Here is a 20,419-nt window from a genome sequence, read left to right as displayed (position 1 = left end):
CCTTGATCGGAATGAACCCAGGACCCTTCAGTACGCAGGCTGAGGCTCTATCCACCTGCCTCTATTCTAGGGCCAGGTGGTCGCTTCTTGCCAATATTCTCTTCCCATGATTCGCTTGTGCAGAGAAGCCCCGCCCACTCACCTGCCCTTTGCTTAATTTCCTTAGCAGACGGACTACAACTCCCACAATGCCCCTGTGCCTACCCTATAAGGGCACAATTCTCCAAGGCCTAGCGAGGGATGACTACATTTCCCAGGGAGCTTTGCTTCCGCTCTCGGGTGGTATTGCCCCTCTCCTAGTCCGGGACGCGGTGGAAGCGAGCGACCGTGCCAGGCCGGGGGTGTTTCGTGTCCTTCCCCAGCGCAGGGACGAGGCAGTGACTGGACTCGGGCGCCGAGCCCGGCAGGGAGCTACTGGAGGTCGCGATCCCTCCTGTCCCGCTCCCTTCACGCTACTCTCCGTCTCCTACGCCCGCCGTCGCCTGGACGGCTCGGGACCGACTGCCCGGGGCAGGGGTGGCGAGCTTGGCCCCCGGGCTGTAGCGAGGCCGCGGCCCTTGGGGCGGCGGCAGCGGCGTTAGCGCTGGGGAAGAGGACGAGGGAAGATGGCGTCGGAGCTGGAGCCGGAGGTGCCGGCCATCGACCAGAGTTTGCTGGAATGTTCGGCTGAGGAGACCGCGGGGGTGAGTGCCGGCCCCGGGCGGGACGTCCGGCCGTCGCAGGCCGAGCCCCGTGGGAGGACCGACTCCCGGAAATCCCGGAGCGGCCGGCTCTCCGGCCTCCCCGAGCGGGGAGCGGTCCCTTCCCTCCCCTCTTTATTCTCAAACAGCCCGAAGGCTGCGCTGGGCACCGGCCACCACTTACGTCCCCCTCCTGCCCAGAACCAACAGCTCTTCACCATTCTCCGCCCCCCCCCCCCCCCAACTCCCATGAAGCCCCCAGCATCAGCGCTTTTGCCCCGTATGCCAGGTCTTGCGAGAGCGGAGGAAAGAGCCTTCTTGGTGTTGGAGGTGTCATCGCCCCACTTTCTCCACCCGGTTCCGCTTCTTGAGCTGAGCGGGGCATTGGCTCCTCCGCCGAGAAATGCCCCCTTGCGCGAGCCCCGACTTTGTTCCCGGGACCGCCGCGCGCGCCCGCCCGCCGAGGGATGCCGACGGTACCGTGCCCCCTCCCCCTCCCTCTCCTCGGTGCGTTTTTACACGGCTTGGCCCGTCGACAGTGTTGATGAATGTGCGGAAAGTAGTGTTTCGACTTGTGCACTGAGTGTGAGAAAGTAGCGGTGGAGGTCGGGAGATTAAAAAAAAATAATAATTTTTCTAGGAGTTGGGGTAGTGGGGTGGAGAACAGACGTTATGTAACTTTGAGAGAGCAGCTGTCAACACACAGAAGTTAACAACGTTGGGTTGGGCCATAGCACAGTGGGGACAGTTATGCCCCAAACGTAAACCGTCCCAGCCCGGGTTTGTGCTGAAACTGTAAGAGGAATGCGCTCGTGCCGGCAGCAGGGCTGTAAGGCGATTACGTCAATAGGCTCGTGGGCATCTTGCTTCAAGGACAGGGAACACCCATTAGAGCGGATTGTCCCGACTGATTATGAATGGACCAAAACATCGCGGGCCCCGCCTCTAGGGCCTTCGCTTTAGAAAGCTAACGTCAACACCCCGAATGTTAGAAACAGCATTTTGGCAGAGCACTGTGGGGGCTGTTGGGGTGAATTGAGGAGGACGCCGAAGTCAGAGTGGATGGAATACATGGCAGGGGTGGTAGAGCTGAAGAGTTTAAAGGACTACACTGTTGAATGATAAGTGTTTGCTTTTTTCATTATTTTTTTTTTTTAACCCACTTGTTTGGGCAGTTTTCATTTCTGCTTACTATTACAACCACCAAGGATTTTCAGCCCCCCGTTGGCCTTCGTTTATCAAAGAGATTTGAAAAAGCAAAAGCAGTGTTACAAGTAAACAGCAAAATGGTCATCATGACTTTCCGTCTCCATGTCATCTTATTATTATCCGTATTGATAACTATTCTGTTATTTACCCCAAAGTAGTCTTTTCTTTTACTCCCACCGGATTTTGTCTCTGTTGGCCCAGTTTTACAGGCTGTGTACTCTATTTTCCCAGTCTTTCCAAGAAGATTAGAGCTTCAACTTGTTGAGGTTCCTGGGAAAGCCAATTACAAAACTGGTGACAGAGACAAACGAAAATGAATTGATAAAGTTTTCTCAGGTTAGAAGTAAATTTTCGAGAGGGCAAACACGTTTAGAAAGCAGCTATTGCAGCCTTTAGACCTCTGATACTGCAGTTTGTTGGGATCACCTCCATTTGAAATTACTCAATAAGCACTAGTGTCATCTTTCCCACGCTTTGTTTACGCACAGCTTCTCCTGTTATGAGGTCACTATTTGTGATCTCCCATCTATCCTGAATAGTATGCTTCATAAATAACGCATGTAGATGCTATCTTCAATAATTTTACGTTTAGGATATTAAAGAGGCCTCCCTTCTCAGTCTTCTCTTTTACTTGGTAGAATTGACTCCACAAGCATCACTTTCTCAACACTTTTTGAGTCTGCTATGTTGCATGCTCCACTGATCTGATTATAATATGTTCCGATGGATGATCATGACTTAAAAAGTACATATATTTTCCCCAAGTATAACATACTCATTATGGTTATTTTTTGCTTTAAAATTTTTAAGTTCCACATATAATTCAAATGCACAGTTCAATTTAATGGTGTTTACTATATTGACAGAGTTGTGCAACTATCACCACAATCAATTTAGAGCATTTTCATCACCTCCAAACAGAAATCCTATGCCCATTAGCTGTCAATCCCCTTTTTCACCTAAACTCCCAAACTCTAGGCAATTTCTAATCTATTTTTGGTCTCCATAGATTTTCCTATTCTGGAAATTTCATATAAATAGAATGGTACAGTGTTGTCTTTTGTTTCTGGCTTTTTTACTTAACAGTGTTTCAAGATTTGTATTGTAGCATATATCAATACTTCATTCCTTTTCATTGCAAAATATTTCATTATAAGCATATACCATACTTTACTTACCCATTTATCAGTTGATGGACATTTGGGTTGTTTCCACTTTTTGGATATTGTGAATCATGCTACTATGAACATTGTGTACAATTTTTTTGTAGGAACATATGTTTTTATTTCTCTTGGGCTTTTATCCAGGAGAGGAATTCCTCTGTCACCTGGTAATTCTATGCTTAATGTTTTGAGGAACCCCCTAAATTGTTTTCCAAAGTGGCTACATCACTTTACATTCCCACCAACAGAAAATGAGGGATGTGGACTTCTCCACATCCTGTCAGCACTTGTTACTGTCTTTTTTATTATAGCCATCCTGTTGGGTGTGTTTTGATTTGTATTTCCCTGTGACTTATGATATTGACCATCTTTTCCTGAGTTTTTTGGCTATTTGTATATCTTCTTTAGAAGTTTCAGTTCCTATCTTTTGTGTATTTTTAAATTAGATTTTTTTGTCTTTTATTATTGAGCTTGCATAAATTTTTTATTTGTGAATGCTTTTACTTCATTTTTACAACTCATAATATGATTTGTTTAAATATTTCTTAATAATTTATAGTCCAGAAAACTCCATTTCAGGACTAGCAATTGTTGCTTTACAATTAATTTATGCGTTGGTTATCCTTGCTTGAAAGCAAAATCAAATGGGGTTAAAGGATACAGTTTTAATTGGATATAGAATAATAATTAGATAATGTAATAAGAAGCTAACCTCTAGGGAATCTTTTATTGTTGTGTTTGTAGTTGCTCTCTATCCCCAGGTTTAAATATAGCATTCAAAAAAGGAAAGCTCTTGGAAACATTGTCATAACATGTTTACTTTAGTGGAATGAGTTGACAGTTTCTTTACTTCCCTATGGAGGGCTCCTAATAAGATAGTGTTTATTACTCTGTTGTGCATATTGGTTTGACAGCCACAAGTGTCTGAAATAAAGGCAAATTAACATGCAGCCAATTAGAAATCTCAATAGTTTTTCATGTTAAACACTTACCTAATCAGCTTATATTAGTGAGAACTAATATGAAAAGCTGTAAATTTTATTCTTTAGAGAAATACATGAGCCATTATTTTGAAAGGCAGCCAGAAAGTTTTTCTTCCTGCTCACTTTCTCTTTGCAACTTTTCCCCCCTTTTAATCTATACTGTTGCAAATCACTGATTCAGTATCTCTGGTATAGAAGTCTCATGTGAAGGTACTTTGATTTATATATTGTTAAATTAAAAACATTAAAATGCCTGTAAAGGATCATTAATTGGTTGCATGGTTTTGAATTTGGAATATATGCCTGCCATTTTTTTTTAATGTTTTTATTGATTTGAGAGAGAGAGAGAGAGAGAGAGAGATATGCCCTGACCGGGAATCAAACCAGTGACCCTTTGGTGCAAGGGGCAATGCTCAACCAACTGAGTCACACTGACCAGGGCTATGCCTGCCTTTCTTGAATCAGATTTTATATCTTTTTAATAATTTAAAGTAATGTGTGATAAATAATATTTAGAATGAAATGCTTGTTCTTATTAATAATATACATTTAATATACTTTTATTGATTTTATAGGGAGGGAGAGGGAGAGAGAGAAAGAAACATCGATGTGAGAAACATCAATTAGCTGCTTCCTGCATGTGCCTACTGGAGATTGAGCCTGCAACCTAGGCGTGTGCCCTGACAGGGAATCGAATCTGGGACCTCACAGTCCATAGGGTAACGCTCAACCAACTGAGCCACACCAGCCAGGGCTGCAAGTGAAGTTTCAAGAGAAATGGGAACATAAAAATAAAAACAACAGTTGCTTTTAAAACAAAATCTTTAAATGTGTTGTAAAGTAAGATTGCCTAAATCATAATTTTCCAGGATCATGGAGGTGAATTCTTTGAATATTTTTTTCAATTACATTTGACATTCAATATTATTTCATATTAGTTTCAGGTATAAAGTGTAGTGGTTAGACAATTATATGATTTATGAAGTGACCTCCCCCCACCCCCTCCCACCCTCGTTAATTCTAGTTCCCACCTGGGAATCCATTGACTCTTAATGCTTAATTTTTCATTCATGAACAATAAATTGCTTAGGATAATTTGACTCTATATTCATATTTTAAATAGGGTTTACTAGCAATGGGTGAAAAACTAGACATGTACCCTTGGATGTAACCAAAAAAAAAATGGTTTTTAGTTCAAAGAATTAGGTTCTAGTTTGCCTTTTAATTAATTTTAGAGAAAGAAAAAAACACACATTGATTTGTTGTTCCACTTATTTATGCATTCATTGTTTGCTTCGTGATGTGCCCTGACTAGAGATAAAACCTGCAACCTTGGTGTATCGGGATGATGCTTTAACCAACTGATCTACCCCAGCCCAGGGCCTTAACTTTTTTTTTTCTTGTCACTTTTATTTATTTATTTTTAATATTCTTATTGATTTTTTTACAGAGAGGACGGGAGAGGGATAGAGAGTTAGAAACATCGATGAGAGAGAAACATCACAAGGTACATGCCCTTGACTGGAATCAAACCTGGGACCCTTCAGTCCGCAGGCCAACGCTCTATCCACTGAGCCAAACCTGTTAGGGCTCTTGTCACTTTTATAATTACTGAAGTATGTATGTAGTTTTTATTTAGAGCTGCTGCTCTAAAGGGGAAAGAGCCCAGCCTGGTGGCTCAATTGGTTGAGCGTAGTCTGAAAGGCTGCAGTTAGGGCACATACGTGGGTTGCAGGTTTTATCCCCAGGCGGGGAGCATATGGGAAGCAACTGATTGTTTCTCTCTCACATCCATGTTGTTGGCCTTTTTTCTCTCTCTCCCCCCCACCCTTTACCCTCTCCCTCCTTTTCTCCCCCTTCCTCTTGCTAAGCATATCCTCGGGTGAGGATTTATAAACAAACAAATAAATAAATGGAGAAAAAATTCTTAAACCTGTGGGATTGTCTCTCAAGAAATGTTGTTATTTTAAGAATAATTTAGTCTCTTTCCTACCTGCATAGAGCTTCCATACAGCCCCGTAACTTATGAACAGGATTTTTACATTTTAGTAAAAGTTATCTGCAATGTGAACTTGATTAGAAAGTTAATATATAACACCTCATGAATACTTAAAATCTCTTTTTATATGTTACTTTTGGAAGGAAGTGGGCAGAAGATTGTACAAATAGTTAAAATGAAGATCTTATACTGTTGTTTTACGGTGTTAGACATCACTTGAACAGTAGTATGGAGGGCAAATAAACATACCAACTCAATTGGCAGTGAAGGCAGGGGTAAGTGACAATACAGGGAAAAGACTTCAGGAAATAGGGAACAGAAAGGAAGTGTTTTGAAGGATGCTTTACCTATGGCTTATTTGGTTTAGTTTTTGGAGTCTGCAGGCCTGAATCTGCTCTATCTTTGCTTTCATTGAAACCACATAGAGAGTCTTTCAACAATATTAGTGTAATGTGACAGTAAGTAGTGTAAACGTATTTATAGTCATTCAGTTAGCAGATTTTACTAAATGCCCACTGAGGCCAACTTCTGTTTTAGACCTGGGAGTATATGGAAATGGAAGATGGGGGAGAGAAATGGGTTAAGAAGGCATCTTAGAAAAAGTGAAACATAAGCTGAGATCTGAAAAATGAGTAGAAAATAGCCTTATAAAGCAGAGAAGGGAGCCAATATGGGTCTGGAGGAGAAGACTGGAAGGTATTGATACAAGGCAGGGACGTTGCAAATCATGTTAGGAGAGCTGACTTGATTCTCAGTACAAGGAGAAGCTGACTTTTTCAAGAATCACTCTGGTAGTTAGGTTGGGAAATGGACTGTAGAGGGGTAAGAGGTGTGGAGATCACCATTTAGGACATTGTTGCACTAATTCTGGTGAAAGATAGGAATGGGGGATTTGGACTAAGTGGAGTTAATGCTTGTGGAGATGGAGAGAAAGAAATGGATGGATGCAATAAAGATTTAAGAAGCCAAATGGACAAGACTTCATTGGACATTGGGATGAGAAAGAGGAATATTTTCAGGGTTGTTTTTTTTCGTTTGTTTGTTTAGATACCTAGGTGTATGCTGGTATCTAAAATAGGGAAGTAATGGTAATAGCAGAGTTTTGGTGTGTGTGAGGGGTGATCATTAGTTCAGTTTTGGACATGTTGAGTTGGTATCTGAAAGGAGAAACTCTATTTCTTCTTTTTCTCTCTACACTTAAACCAATACTCTGGCTGCCCAATGTGTGTGGGGGGGGTGGGGGGGTGGGGGGGGGCGCGGTTCCCCACACCAAGCAGTTCTGTAATTCTCTGAGACACCAACTAGGTGGCCTACAATTCAGTTCAGTTCTGACGTTATACACCTAGAGTTAGCATTAGATCCTACAGATTAAGGGCTCAGTCCCACAAGACTTCCTGCTTCACCACTGTCCTCAAGTTATCCACAACTTCGTCTGAGTTGACTACAAATTGGGAGTTTGCATGATCCTTTCTTTGTGTTCAATCATTTGGTAGAACATCTAGTTTATTTACTAGACTAGAGGCTCAGTGCACAGATTTGTGCACTGGTGGGGTCCCTCAGCCTGGCCTGTGCCCTCTCGCAATCCGGGACCCCTCGGGAGATGTCGGAGGCCCAGTGCACAGATTTGGCCCCATTCCCACAGGCCAGGCTGAGGGACCCCACCGGTGCATGAATCTGTGCACCAGGCCTCTAGTATGCATATAAGATCTTTGGTTAATCTCTTCCCACCCTCCCCCCTTCCCTCTGAGATTCATCAGTCTGTTCCATGTTTCCATGCCTGTGTGTTGAGCATCTGCCCCCTGGTGGTCAGTGCGCATCATAGTGAACGGCCAAACGGTCGCTTAGGCTTTTATATATATGTAGATTACTGGTTTATTTTAAAATGATACAACTCAGGAACAGCCAGATGGAAGAGATTTATAGAGCAAGGTATGTGGGAAGGGGTGCAGAGCTTCCATGCCCTGTGCCTGCACCCCTGTGTGTTTACTAACCCAGAAACTCTGAAAGCCAACATTTAGGGATTTTTATGGAAGCTTTGTTATGTGGGCATTATTGATGAAATCATTGCCATTAACTCAGCCTCTAGCCCTCTCCCATACCAGAGTTGGAGGTGGAGACTGTAAGTTTCAACCTTCTAATCACTGGGTTGGCTCCCTGGCAACCAGCTCCTGAGAGAGGCTTGTGATAAATAACAAAAGACACTCCTTTCGAGGAGAAACTAAGATGGCGGCATAGGGAAACACCGAAATTGCTGCCTCCTACAACAACTTCAAAACACAATAAAAAGACAAAACGGACATCATCCAGAACTTACAGGAAGGCTGGCGGAGTGGAAATTCTACAACTAGAAGGAAAGAGAAAAGCACATTGAGGGTCAGGAGCTGCGGAAGTAAAGTGCAAAGGTACGGAGGCTCAAGAGTGCACGGAAAGGGGCTGGTACCTGAGGACGCAGCTGTCTTTTTGAATCGGGAGGGAGTCACAAGCTCCTGACTGCTCTGAACTCCGGTTCCGGGAAGTCTCTGGGGACCCAGGACTCATACGGGGAGAAACTGGACTGTCTGGCAACGGGCAGAACTCGGAACTCGAGGGCGGCTTTCCCTCAGAGGTGCTTGCAGCAATTAAAGTATCAGGACACTGAGACGCACGCAGCCCCTTAGGGCAGGGCTGAGAATCCACCATAGTTCCTTGCTCCGCCCTTTGATTCCCTGAGACCCCGCCCCACTCAGGCTGCTAGCAGAGGCTTTTGCATATGAATGCCCTGGCCCTTTGCAACCTGAAAATTACCTAACAAACTGCAGCTGGGCCACAGACCCAGAACTTCCAAGAGAAGGCCCAAGGCCCCACAGCAGCTTGCATTGCTTCACAGCTGGGCCTCATCAGGGCACCTCCAAACTCCAAAAAAGGAAGGGGAATCTGCAGTTCTCTTCATAGCTCCTGCTGGGTAACCTCCAAGAGCCAGTGTACCCAGTGGTCAGAGTGGGACCATCCAGATTACAACTCCTCAGATCCATAGGGACACACTCAGGGGGCAGACTCAGTGAGCACCAAAGCCCCACTGAAGCAAGTCTTGCCCCAGAAGGGTGTCTTCAGCACAGACGTTCTCCCACTGCAGACACAGCAGATTCTCACTGCCAATTGGCCTGGAGGTCAATTCCTCCCAGTGATACCTACAACAATCAAGGCTTAACTACAACAAGACTGTGCACAAAGCCCACAAGGGGGTGCACCAAGAGTGTCCACCTCAGGTAACGGGGGAGGCTGAGCCACTGGGCCCTACAGGACACCTAGCACACAAAACCACTCTACCAACACAGGGAAGCATAAAAAATGCGGAGACAAAGAAACAGGTCACAAATGACAGAAATGGAGGAAAGCAAACGACGTTTATAAGGTTTTTCAAGAATTTTATGGAAACCGCCGATAAATTTAGTGAGACCCTCAAGAAATCTAGTGAGACCCTCGAGGATATGCAAAAGGACCAACTAGAAATTAAGCATACACTGACTGAAATAAAGAATAATATACAGAGATCCAACAGCAGACAAGAGGGTCCCAAGAATCAAGTCAAAGATTTGAAATACAAAGAAACAAAAAATACCCAACCGAAAAAGAAAAAAGAAAAAAGATTCCAAAAATATGAAGATAGTGTAAGGAGCCTCTGAGACAACTTCAAGCATACCAACATCAGAATTATAGGTATACCAGAAGAAGAGAGAGGGCAAGATATTGAAAACCTATTTGAAGAAATAATGACAGAAAACTTCCCCTACCTGGTGAAAGAAATAGACTTATAAGTCCAGGAAGCGCAGAGAACCCCAAACAAAAGGAACCCAAAGAGGACCGCACCAAGACACATCATAATTAAAATGCCAAGAGCAAAAGACAAAGAGAGAATCAAAAGCAGCAAGAGAAAGAAAGTCAGTTACCTACAAGGGAGTACCCATACGACTGTCAGCTGATTTCTCAACAGAAACCATGCAGGCCAGAAGAGAGTGGCAAGAAATATTCAAAGTGATGAATAGCAAGAACCTGCAACCAAGATTACTTTATCCAGCAAAGCTATCATTCAGAATAGAAGGTCAGATAAAGAGCTTCACAGATAAGAAAAAGCTAAAGGAGTTCATTACCACCCACCAGTATTATATGAAATGCTGAAAGGTATTCTTTAAGAAGAGGAAGAAGAAAAAGGAACTCTTACCATTTGCCACAGCATGGATGGAACTGGAGAGCGGATAAATACCACATGATCTCACTCATTTGTGGAATATAATGAACAACATAAACTGATGAACAAGGACTGATCCAGAGATGGAGAGGCATTGATTGGACTGTCGGGCCTTGGAGGGAAGGTAGGGGAGGGGAGGGGTAAGGGGGAAAGATCAACCAAAGGACTTATATGCAAGCATATAGGCCTAACCAATGGACACGGACAACCGGGGGGGTGGGGCGGGGTAGGGGGTAACGTGGGGATAAGGACACATATGTAAGATCTTAATCAATAAAAAATATATTTTAAAAAAAAAAGACACTCCTTTCACCTTTATCTCCCTTACGAAATGTGGGACCCCTGCTGTAGATTTTGGGTACATAGTGGGCTAAATGCTGGTACACTTCTCTAGTGAGGTCTGTAGATTGGAAATTTCAAGAGTTTTATCAAAGATCTGCCAGGAATGGGAAAAAGGCCAAATTTCCTATATAATAAAAGGCTAATATGCAAATCAACCAAGCAGCAGAACAACCTGTCGCTTTGATGCGCTCTGACCACCAGGAGGCAGATGCTCAATGCAGGAGCTTCCTCCTGGTGGTCAGTGCGCTCCCACGGGGGGGCGCTGCTCAACCAGAAGCTCTGAGCTGGCCTCAGGGCTTGCAAGCGCAGCGGCGGTGGTGGGAGCATCTTCCACCTCCATGGCAGCGCTAAGGATGTCCAACTGTGGCTTAGGCCCACGTGGGGAGCAGGCCTAAGCCATCAGTCGGACATCTTCCGAGGGCTCCCAGACTACGAGAGGGCACAGGCCAGGCTGAGAGACCACCCCCTCCCACCCCGAGTGCATGAATTTCATGCACTGGGCCTCTAGTATATTATAAATAACAATACCACAGTAACCATTTGCTATCAGTATAATTATCAAAGATAGTTGAACATAAAAGTTTGGGAACAGACCTGACTGGTTTGGCTCAGTGGATGGAGCGTCGGCCTGCGGACTGAAGGGTCCCAGGTTCGATTCCAGTCAAGGGCATGTGCCTTGGTTGCGGGCACATCCCCAGTGGGAAGTGTGCAGGAGGCAGCTGATCGATGTTTCTCTCTCAACAATGTTTCTGACTCTCTATCCCTTTCCCTTCCACTCTGTAAAAAATCAATAAAATATATTTTAAAAACATTTTTGGGAACAAAAAAGTGGCTGTTTTTGGTTTATTTATTGCAGGGAGAAAGAAGAGGAAAGGGCTTATAGTGAGGTTGATCAGGGAAAGAAGCCATATCGGTGAAACAAAGTCTCTTGTGGACTGATATTCATAAGAGTGGCATGTCATCTCATATTAATCAATCGAAAATATAAGTAATGTATTGGCTGTTGATGTTCACTACATGCTGTTCCTGTCGGCAAACTGATAAAGAGAATCCAAATCACAGTCATAATATCAGGGTAATCGCTTCGTAAGGTATATAAATGCCTAATCACTATGTTGTGACCTGACACTAATATAATGTCTCTTGAATGTAATTGAAAATAATTTATTAAAGAAATTGAAAAAAAATTTTTTGAACAAAGCATTAGAAATGAATGGGCTCAGTGGCTAGTGATTTATATGACAATTTGATGTGGTCATTTTCCTGTACTGCCTACAGAAGATTGCTTCTAGAGTTGAGGAAGAAGGGCTCCTTTCACTTTAATTTTACTTTCACTTTAATTTTACTTTCACTTTAAGTAGAATTCTAAAATAGTTTGGATTTGGTTTTAAATTTTGCCCTTTTTGGAAAGAAGACATTCAGTGATGAGTGTTGTCAACAGAATAATTTATAAGACTCTTACCATTATTTTTGTACTTTAAAGAAAATAGAGTAGATTTATTCAAATTAGTAGTTTATTGACATTGTTTAAAACATTTTTTATTTTTTCTTTGTTTACAGAAATGGCTGCAGTCTACTGACCTCACTAGAGAAGTATACCAGCATTTAGCCCACTATGTACCCAAAATCTACTGCAGGGGTCCCAACCCTTTTCCACAGAGAGAAGACATGCTGGCACAGCTTGTCTTATTGGGACCAATGGAATGGTACATTTGTGGTGAAGATCCTGCATTTGGATTTCCAAAACTTGAACAAGCAAACAAACCTTCTCATCTTTGTGGTCGTGTTTTTAAAGTAGGAGAGCCTACTTACTCTTGCAGGTAAAATATTGTCATTCTCTTTATAAAAGGCTCTTGTTTTTATTTGACTTTTTTTCCTCCTGAAAACTTATATCTTTGTTTTAAATTGTGAAGTATAATATGTGCGTGTGTGTACACAGCAAGTATATGCAGTGTAATAAGTAATTATGAAACAAACATTCATGAAATTATTTTCCAGGTCAAGAAGTAGAACATCTCCAGCATCCTAGAAACCCACTGTATGCTTTCTTCCTACCCCATAATTAACTGCTACCTTGACTCTTGTAATAATCACTTTCTTGCTTTTCTTTTAAATATATTTTTATTGATTTCAGAGAGGAAAGGAAAGGGATAGAGAGATAGAAACATCAATGATGAAAGGATCATTAATTGTCTGCTCTTGTATGCCCCACACTGGGGATTGAGCCTGCAACCCAGGCATGTGCCCTGACTGGGAATTTAACTGTGGCCTACTGGTCATAGGTTGGCACTCAACCACTGAGCCAAACTGACTAGGGTGGTCCTTTTCTGATCATTTTTCAGTTACAGTGATTCTTTTTGATGTTTGTATTATCCCAGATATGTGGAAGCCCCATCACACTAGCTTCTTTATTCTTTTTAAATGCCTTCATTAGTGTTTGAATACTTCTTTGATTTCTGTCTCAAGATATCCAAACTACCCACTATTTATTACTCTGACCCATATGCAGAATCATGTTACCGACCAAACTGGATCTGAATGCTCAGTAGTTGCCAGCAAAAAGATGATTTTATGAGAAGGAACTTTATTGTGAGCCAGCAAGCAAGGACAAGTATATAATCCATATTTATTAGGGGAAATCATGCACTAGCATCAAGGTAGACTTAGTAATTGCATGTATAGGTAGGGACATGCCAGCGCTTGCGCAGTTAGGAAACATGCTTAAACATACATTGCACGTTCCAAAATGATGGGAAATCTCTGCAAATCTACCCCTGGGTGGAGATTTTGTGTTTTAATGAGGAAAGTTCACATGGAGGTCACTGAAGGGTTCTTCAGGCTGCTCCAGACAATCTCAGGTGATTTTAGCTGGTTCACCCCCTGGTCCTGCAAAATACCCTGGGCTTGATCCTGAAAAACATTAGTAGCAATCACCAACATCAGGGATTGTATAGGTATGGATAAACATCTAAGTTTTGATTTTTCTGTGAAACTTTCAGCAAACTTTAAAGATAGTGTTGCACAAACCTTATAAATTTTAGAGTGACCTAGTCAGGGTTATAGGTTATTCGAGGCAGTGTTTCCTTTTAGTTGGGAATGGTAGGTAGGAACCAAGATATGGAGGGTTAGTGAGGGACGACCAAATGACTGAACAGCAGGCTGCGTGGGGTGACCAGGCCAGCGCGGGGGGGCAGTAAGGGGCACCCAGGCTAGCGGTGGGGGGCCAGTTGGGGGCAACCAGGCCGGCGGGTGAGGGGTAGTTGGGGACAACCAGGCTGGCAGGTGGGGGGGGGGGGGAGTTGGGGGTGACCAGGCCGGCAGGGGGCGGGCAGTTAGGGGCGATCAGGCCAGCAGGCAGAGGCGGTTAGGGGTGATCAGGCTGGCAGGCAGGTGAGCAGTTAGGAGCCAGTGGTCCCGGATTGTGAGAGGGATGTCCGACTGCCAGTTTAGGCCCGGTCCCGGGGATTAGGCCTAAACCAGCAGTCAGACATCCCCTGAGGGGTTCCAGATTGGAGAGAGGGTGCAGGCTGGGCTGAGGGGACCCCCTGCCCCCCACACATGAATTTCATGCATCAGGCCTCTAGTCCTATCTAATAATAGACAAACATGGTAATTAACCATACCTCCGACACACTTCCCATTGGCTAATCAGGGTGATATGCAACTTAACTGCCAACCAAGATGGCGGTTAACCGCCAACAAAGATGGCGGCTAATTTGCATACTACAGGCAGGGTGGGACAGCGTTATCCCACCTGCCCCGCTGCCATCCGGACCTGCTATCTGTGACCCGGGCAGCAGGCAGCCTGTATGGGACCTGATCCAGGGCTGGCCGGCGGGACCACAGCGATCTGCCACCAGACATGCCCACAAACGGCCCTCCCGCGGGGATCCGTGGCTGGCGGGTGCTAATGCACCGATCAGCCACTGGCCACGCCCACAAACAGCCCTCCCGTGGGGAGCCCGTGGTGGCGGGTGCTAATGCACCGATCTGCCAACACGCATACCCGGGCCGCCTTTGCCCTGTGCATACTATGCAGCTGGGAGAGGGCGGGAACTGTCCAGGGTTTGTGTTAGGCAGCCGAGAGCGGAGTGCAAACTATCCCGACAGGTAGCTACTTGCTCATTCACTTACTCGCTCATTCATTCACTCATTCACTCACTCAGCAAACCCTCTCAGGTCCCAGGCACCAGGCCAGGCACTGAAAGTGAAGCAGGATAAGAAAGAGCTTTGCCCTCAAGATGTTAGTAATTCAGTAGGGCGAAGCAGGCACATGAATGAGGCAGTTGTATGCAGGGATGCACTGTTGAATTCGGTGAGGGTGTAACGCCAACTTTGTTCTCTTGATAAAATGGGGCCTCGGGAGCCAGGCCACCCCAAGCCTGTAGGCCTGTGCCTAGTCCAGGAGTGGCCGGAGTCCAGGAACATGACAGAGGGTGCAGGTCGGGCTGAGGGGTCTGGCCCCAACCCTCACCCTCACCCCCAAGTGCACAAATTTTTGTGCACCGGGCTACTAGTCCTATCTAATAAAAGAGGAACATGGTAATTGGCGTACGACTGCTACCCTTCCCATTGGCTAATCAGGGTGATATGCAAATTAACTGCCAGCCAAGATGGCAGCCAGGCAGCTTAAACTGAACATGAGGCTTGCTTGCTTCAGTGACGGAGGACTGCAACGTTCCCCGCCTGCCTTGCCAGCCTCTGAGCTTGCAGTTTAAGAAAATTGTAACAAATATAGAAGCTAAACAAAACCCCAGAAACCAGCTTTCAGCCAGCTGGGATCTCAGAGCTGGAGTTGATACAGAGTTTCGATTATAGAACCTAAACAAACCAGATACCTACTTTCAGCAGCTGAGGCCTCAGAGCTGGAGCCAAGCCTCAGAGCTAAAGCTGGCCCAGAATAAAAAAAAACAGAAAAGAAAAAAAGGAGCAGTTGGGAGCTTCAGTCCCAGCCTGAAAACAGCCCTCAGCCCCTCACCCAGACTGGCCAGGCACCCCAGTGGGGACCCCCACCCTGATCCAGGACACCCTTCAGGGCAAACCAGCCAGCCCCCACCCATGCACCAAGCCTCTATTCTATATAGTAAAAGGGTAATATGCCTCCCAGCACCGGGATCAGCGGAGCCGAGAGGCCTCCCGGCACCAGGATCAGCGTGACAGGGGGCAGCGCCCAAACCCCCTGATCACCCTGCGGCTCTGTGTGTGATAGGGGGCGGGGCACCCAACCTCCCTATTGGCCCTGCTCTGTTCCTGACAGGGTGTGGCGCCCCAACCCCCTGATCGGCCCTGCTCTGTGCCTGATAGGGGGGAGCTCCCCAACCCCCTGATGGGCCCTGCTCTGTGCGTGACGGGGTGGCGCCGCAACCTCCCCATCAACCCTGCCTTGAGTGTGACAGGGGGTGGCACCCCAACCCCCCCACCCCATGGGCCCTGCTCTGTGTGTGATGGGGTTGAGCCGTAACCTCCCCATCAGCCCTGCCCTGAGTGTGAGGGTGGCGGCGCCCCAACCCCCTGATCGGCCCTGCTCTGTGGGTGATAGAGGGTGGCGCCCCAACGCCCCCCCCCCCCCCACGGGCCCTGCTCTGTGTGTGATGGGGTAGAGCCATAACCTCCCCATCGGCCCTGCCCTGAGTGTGACAGTGGCGGCGCCCCAACCCCCTGATCGGCCCTGCTCTATGGGTGATAGAGGGCGGCACCCAAACCTCCTGATCTGCCCTGGTCTGTGTGTGACAGGGGGTGGTGCCCCAACTCCCCTATCGGCCCTACTCTGTGAGTGACAGGGGGGAGCTCCTCAACTCCCTGATGGGCCCTGCTTTGTGCATGACAGGGGGGAGCTCCCCAACCCCGATGGGCCCTGCTCTGTGTGTGACAGGGGAGAGCTCCCCAACCCCCTGATCGACCCTGCTCTGTGCGTGACTGGGGGGAGCTCCCCAACCCCCTGATCGACCCTGCTCTGTGCGTGACAGGGGCAGTGCCCCAACCCCCTGATTGAGCCTGCTCTGTGCGTGACAGGGGGTGGCGCTGCAACCTCCCCATCGACCCTGCCTTGAGTGTGACAGGGGGCAGTGCCCCAACCCCCCAATCGGCCCTACCCTGAGCGTGACTGAGGGTGGCATCGCAACCTCCCAATCCGCCCTGCTCTGTGCATGACAGGGGGTGGTGCCCCAACTCCCCAATCGGCCCTGCTCTGAGCCCAACCAGGGGCTGCACCTAGGGATTGGGCCTGCCCTCTGCCACCCGGGAGCAGGCCTAAGCCAGCAGGTCGTTATCTCCTGAGGGGTCCCAGACTGTGAGAGGGCACAATCCGTGCTGAGGGACCCCCCTTCCCCCCCCCCGAGTGCACAAATTTTTGTGCACCGGGCCTCTAGTAGATATATAAAAGGCTAAGTGACCCACTGGTAGCTATGATGTACAGTGACCACCAGGGAGCAGATGCTCCGACTGGTAGCTATGATGTGCACTGACCACCAGGGGGCAGACACTCAACGCAGGAGATGCCAAGCTGTGGTGACTTGGCAGGGGCGGTTCTTGGGTGATGCACCCCGGAACCAGAGAGGAAGATACCCAATTCTTGGGTGCGTCACCCAAGAACTACCCTCTAGCAATGGGACCCCTCGGAGGATGTTGGAGAGCCAGTTTCGGCCCGATCCCCGCAGGCCAAGCCGAGGGATCCCACCTGCCGGAGGGACCCCGCTCACTCTGCAGATGCCCTTCAAGCCGCTGCACCACTCCAGGGAGGGACTGCGGGTGGTTGGTTCCAGGGCATGTCCAGCCTGTCTCTCACCCTGCTGGCCACCTTCTAATTAATTTTAATGTGTATGAATTTGTGCACTGGGGCACTAGTGTAAATATAATTATCTAACACCTACGTATATGCAAACATACATACAAAAGAGAGTATGTTATAGATACTGGGCTAAATTTTCCCTTCTCTGTTTAACAAATATTGACATCTGTTCATATTAGCTGATATAACCAGATAATCCATTGTGTGGATATACTATTAATAGAGGCATTGTATAACATTTTTTTCTGTAAAAGTTCTTGTAATTTGGGGGAAGGCCTCTGGGTATCAGTGGTCATCTTTATCAGCGTGGTTAGAATACCAATAGAGATAGACTGTTAGATCTCGTTTTTTGTCTGTCTTTACAAAAACATCTTTGAGTCCTTAATTGATATTTGGAGCAATAGAGCTAGTTAGCCCTCATGATTTACAGATAGGGAAACGGAGGTTCGTTTGTTTCAGTAATGTCTTTTGTAGACAAAGGAACCAGTTTCAAAGCATGTCTTTTAATTTTCAATCTGGAGCATTTCCTCCATTTTTCTTTTACTTTCATGATCTGGACACTTTTGAAGATCACAGGCCAGTTATTTTCTAAATGTCTGTTAATTTGGCTTTGTCTGATATACTAAATGATGAAAGTCAGGTTGTATCTTTCACAGAAATATCACAGAAGTCACCTGTTCAAATACCCTATCAAATAGCATATGATTTTGATTTGTTTGGTAACTGGTGATGTTAACTTAGATCACTTGATTAAGGAGATGCTGTAAACTTCACTGTAAAGTTACTCTTTCGCCCTCTGTAATCAGTAAGTATTTTGTGGGAAGGTATTTTGAGACTATTAAATCCCCCGTTTCGTACCAAACATTCAATTTATCCATTTATTTATATTGGTATGTATTCATGGAGTCCAATTATTCTTGTGCTCAAATTGTTTTAGGTTTGACCCGAGGGAGGCCCTTCAAAGCTGTCTTCTTTGTTCTTTTTCATGTCCCCATCATTCTTCGAGCAATTCATTTTTCTTCCTGACACAAGATGTTTGGGCACATTTTGGAATTTTCCCTTCCCCAGCCCTGAAAGCAAACATTTCTCCAAGGAGCTTAGTTCTTTTTTAGTAGAGACTGGTGTTTAGAAATAAGGTGTGCTTGTTGCTTTGGGTATGCTACTAATCCCAGACCCTCTCAGTGGATCTGTATCTGTAGATACATATTGAAAGAGTTACTGAAGATCATACATTTACAGTGATCTCTTTCCAATTCCAGTCCAACACCACAATATTCTTTCTCATTTTCTTCCTTTGCATATTTGAAACTCCCTTCTGATGAGCGTGATTCCCATCCTGAAAATACTTATTTGATCATGATATGTAACCATTCTCTTGCCGCCGCCGCTGCCACCCAGCTCTGCATAGTTGCCCTCTTTCACCCCATTTGAACTTTACACTCTGTGCTGGGCCTTGGTGGCTTTCCCCACATTCCTTGTTAGGGCAGATATAAAATAAACCTTACTTTCAAATGCATGGTCCTTAATTCAAGTCTGGCCTTTCTGTTACCTCAACTGGATGTCTATCTTGATCAGAATTCCAAAGTTTTTAAAAATTTCTTTATTGTTTAAAGTGATCAGAATTCCAAAGTTTTTTTTTAATTCTTTATTGTTTAAAGTCTCCTTTTTCCCTCATTGACCTCTCCCCAGTCGGTCCCAACCCCCAAGCACATGCAATCACCCCCTACTGTCTGTGTCCATGGGTTATGCTTATGTGCATGCCTACAAGTCCTTTGGTTGATCTCTTACACCCCCTCGCTCCCCTGCCTTTCCTCTGAGGTTGGATAGTCTATTAGATGCTTCTATGTCTCTGGATCTATTTTTGTTCATCAGTTTATGTTGTTCATTATATTCCACAAATGAGTGAGATCATGTGATACTTACCTTTCTCCAACTGACTTATTTCACTTAGCATAATGCTCTCCAGATCCATCCATGCTGTTACAAATGGTAAAATTTCCTTCTTTTTTTACAGCAGCGTAGTATTACATTGTGTAGGTGTAACACAGTTTTTTAATCCACTCATCTGGTGGGCATTTAGGCTGTTTCCAAATCTTAGCTATTGTAAATTGTGCTGCTATGAACATAAGGGTGCATATATCCTTTCTGATTTTTGTTTCTGATTTCTTGGGATATATTCCTAGAAGTGGGATTACTGGGTCAAATGGGAGTTCCCAAAGTCTTCTTGCTAGATTTCTCTGTGGCTCTCTCAATTCCATAGCAGCCACTCTCTAGTAAACTTAGAAAGTGTCTCCCTATGCATGTGTAGCCCAACCATCAGCCGAGAACTCATTCGCTGGTGACCCCCACATAGACTTCTGCCCCTATCTGCCCCCCCATCCTTCACACATTCCATCTTTCTGGTGTCCTGACCCTCAGCTATTTCACTTGCCCCAAACTCTGATCTAGCCTCAGCTCAGCAGAACCTTCCCGCTCTGCTTAGACTCTAGCTTATTGTGCCCCAGGTGGGAATTTACCCCCTCGGTGAGAGCGGGGCCATTATAGGGCTCAGCTCATGAATTTCCCCTCTCTTAGTTATTGCATCCTAGTGCTGCCTGTTCAATGCCTGGAAGTAGTTGCCTCGTGTATTCATCTGGTTTCATGGTTGTGTACAGTGGGAGGGTTAGCTCAGTACCAGTTTTCTGTCATAATCAGAAATTGAAGTCCCACAATTTATTTTAACAGTGGAAATTGTTTAAGTTTGTTGAGCACCTTCTAGGCACTAAATTTAATGCTACGCTCTTTCTACATACTCACATTTAATCCTTCTATAAACTTCTTAGGAAAAGGGTGCAGAATAGTTTAAGGGACTCACCTGCAGTTATGAAAATTGAAACCAGAGCGCTCTGATTCTAAAGTCTGTGTTTTTCTTTTTTCATTTTACCTTTTTTTGAATCTCATATACTGGTCTCATGAATTTTTCACTTATCCTCAGTAAAATGAGGAAAAAACTGGGGAAAAAGACTGAGTTATTCTTGTGGCTAAATTTATT

At 45.5% G+C, this 20,419-nt stretch overlaps 1 protein-coding gene across 11 annotated transcripts in view; it reads left to right on the top strand.

Annotated features, from left to right (window-relative positions):
- Positions 1-268: 268 nt before the first annotated feature.
- UBR2 (ubiquitin protein ligase E3 component n-recognin 2) overlaps positions 269-20,419 on the top strand; it is a 122,195-nt gene continuing 102,044 nt past the window's right edge. For 5 of the 11 annotated variants that reach the window (XR_009453509.1, XM_059701697.1, XM_059701696.1 and 2 more), the window contains exons 1-2: positions 270-683; positions 12,162-12,421. Coding sequence is in view for 9 of the 11 variants with exons in the window: in XM_059701697.1 (XP_059557680.1) it covers positions 606-683; positions 12,162-12,421 (338 nt within the window). In the remaining 2 variants the exon portion in view is untranslated. Of the gene's footprint in view, positions 684-12,161; positions 12,422-20,419 lie in introns of all 11 variants that reach the window. The other 6 variants (XM_059701694.1, XM_059701692.1, XM_059701693.1 and 3 more) reach the window with 2 other exon arrangements.

This window comes from Myotis daubentonii, chromosome 6 (genome assembly GCF_963259705.1).
Source record: "Myotis daubentonii chromosome 6, mMyoDau2.1, whole genome shotgun sequence".
NCBI lineage: Eukaryota > Metazoa > Chordata > Mammalia > Chiroptera > Vespertilionidae > Myotis > Myotis daubentonii.
The sequence above is the reverse complement of the archived record's forward strand: the minus strand, read 5'-3'. Positions and strand labels throughout refer to the sequence as shown.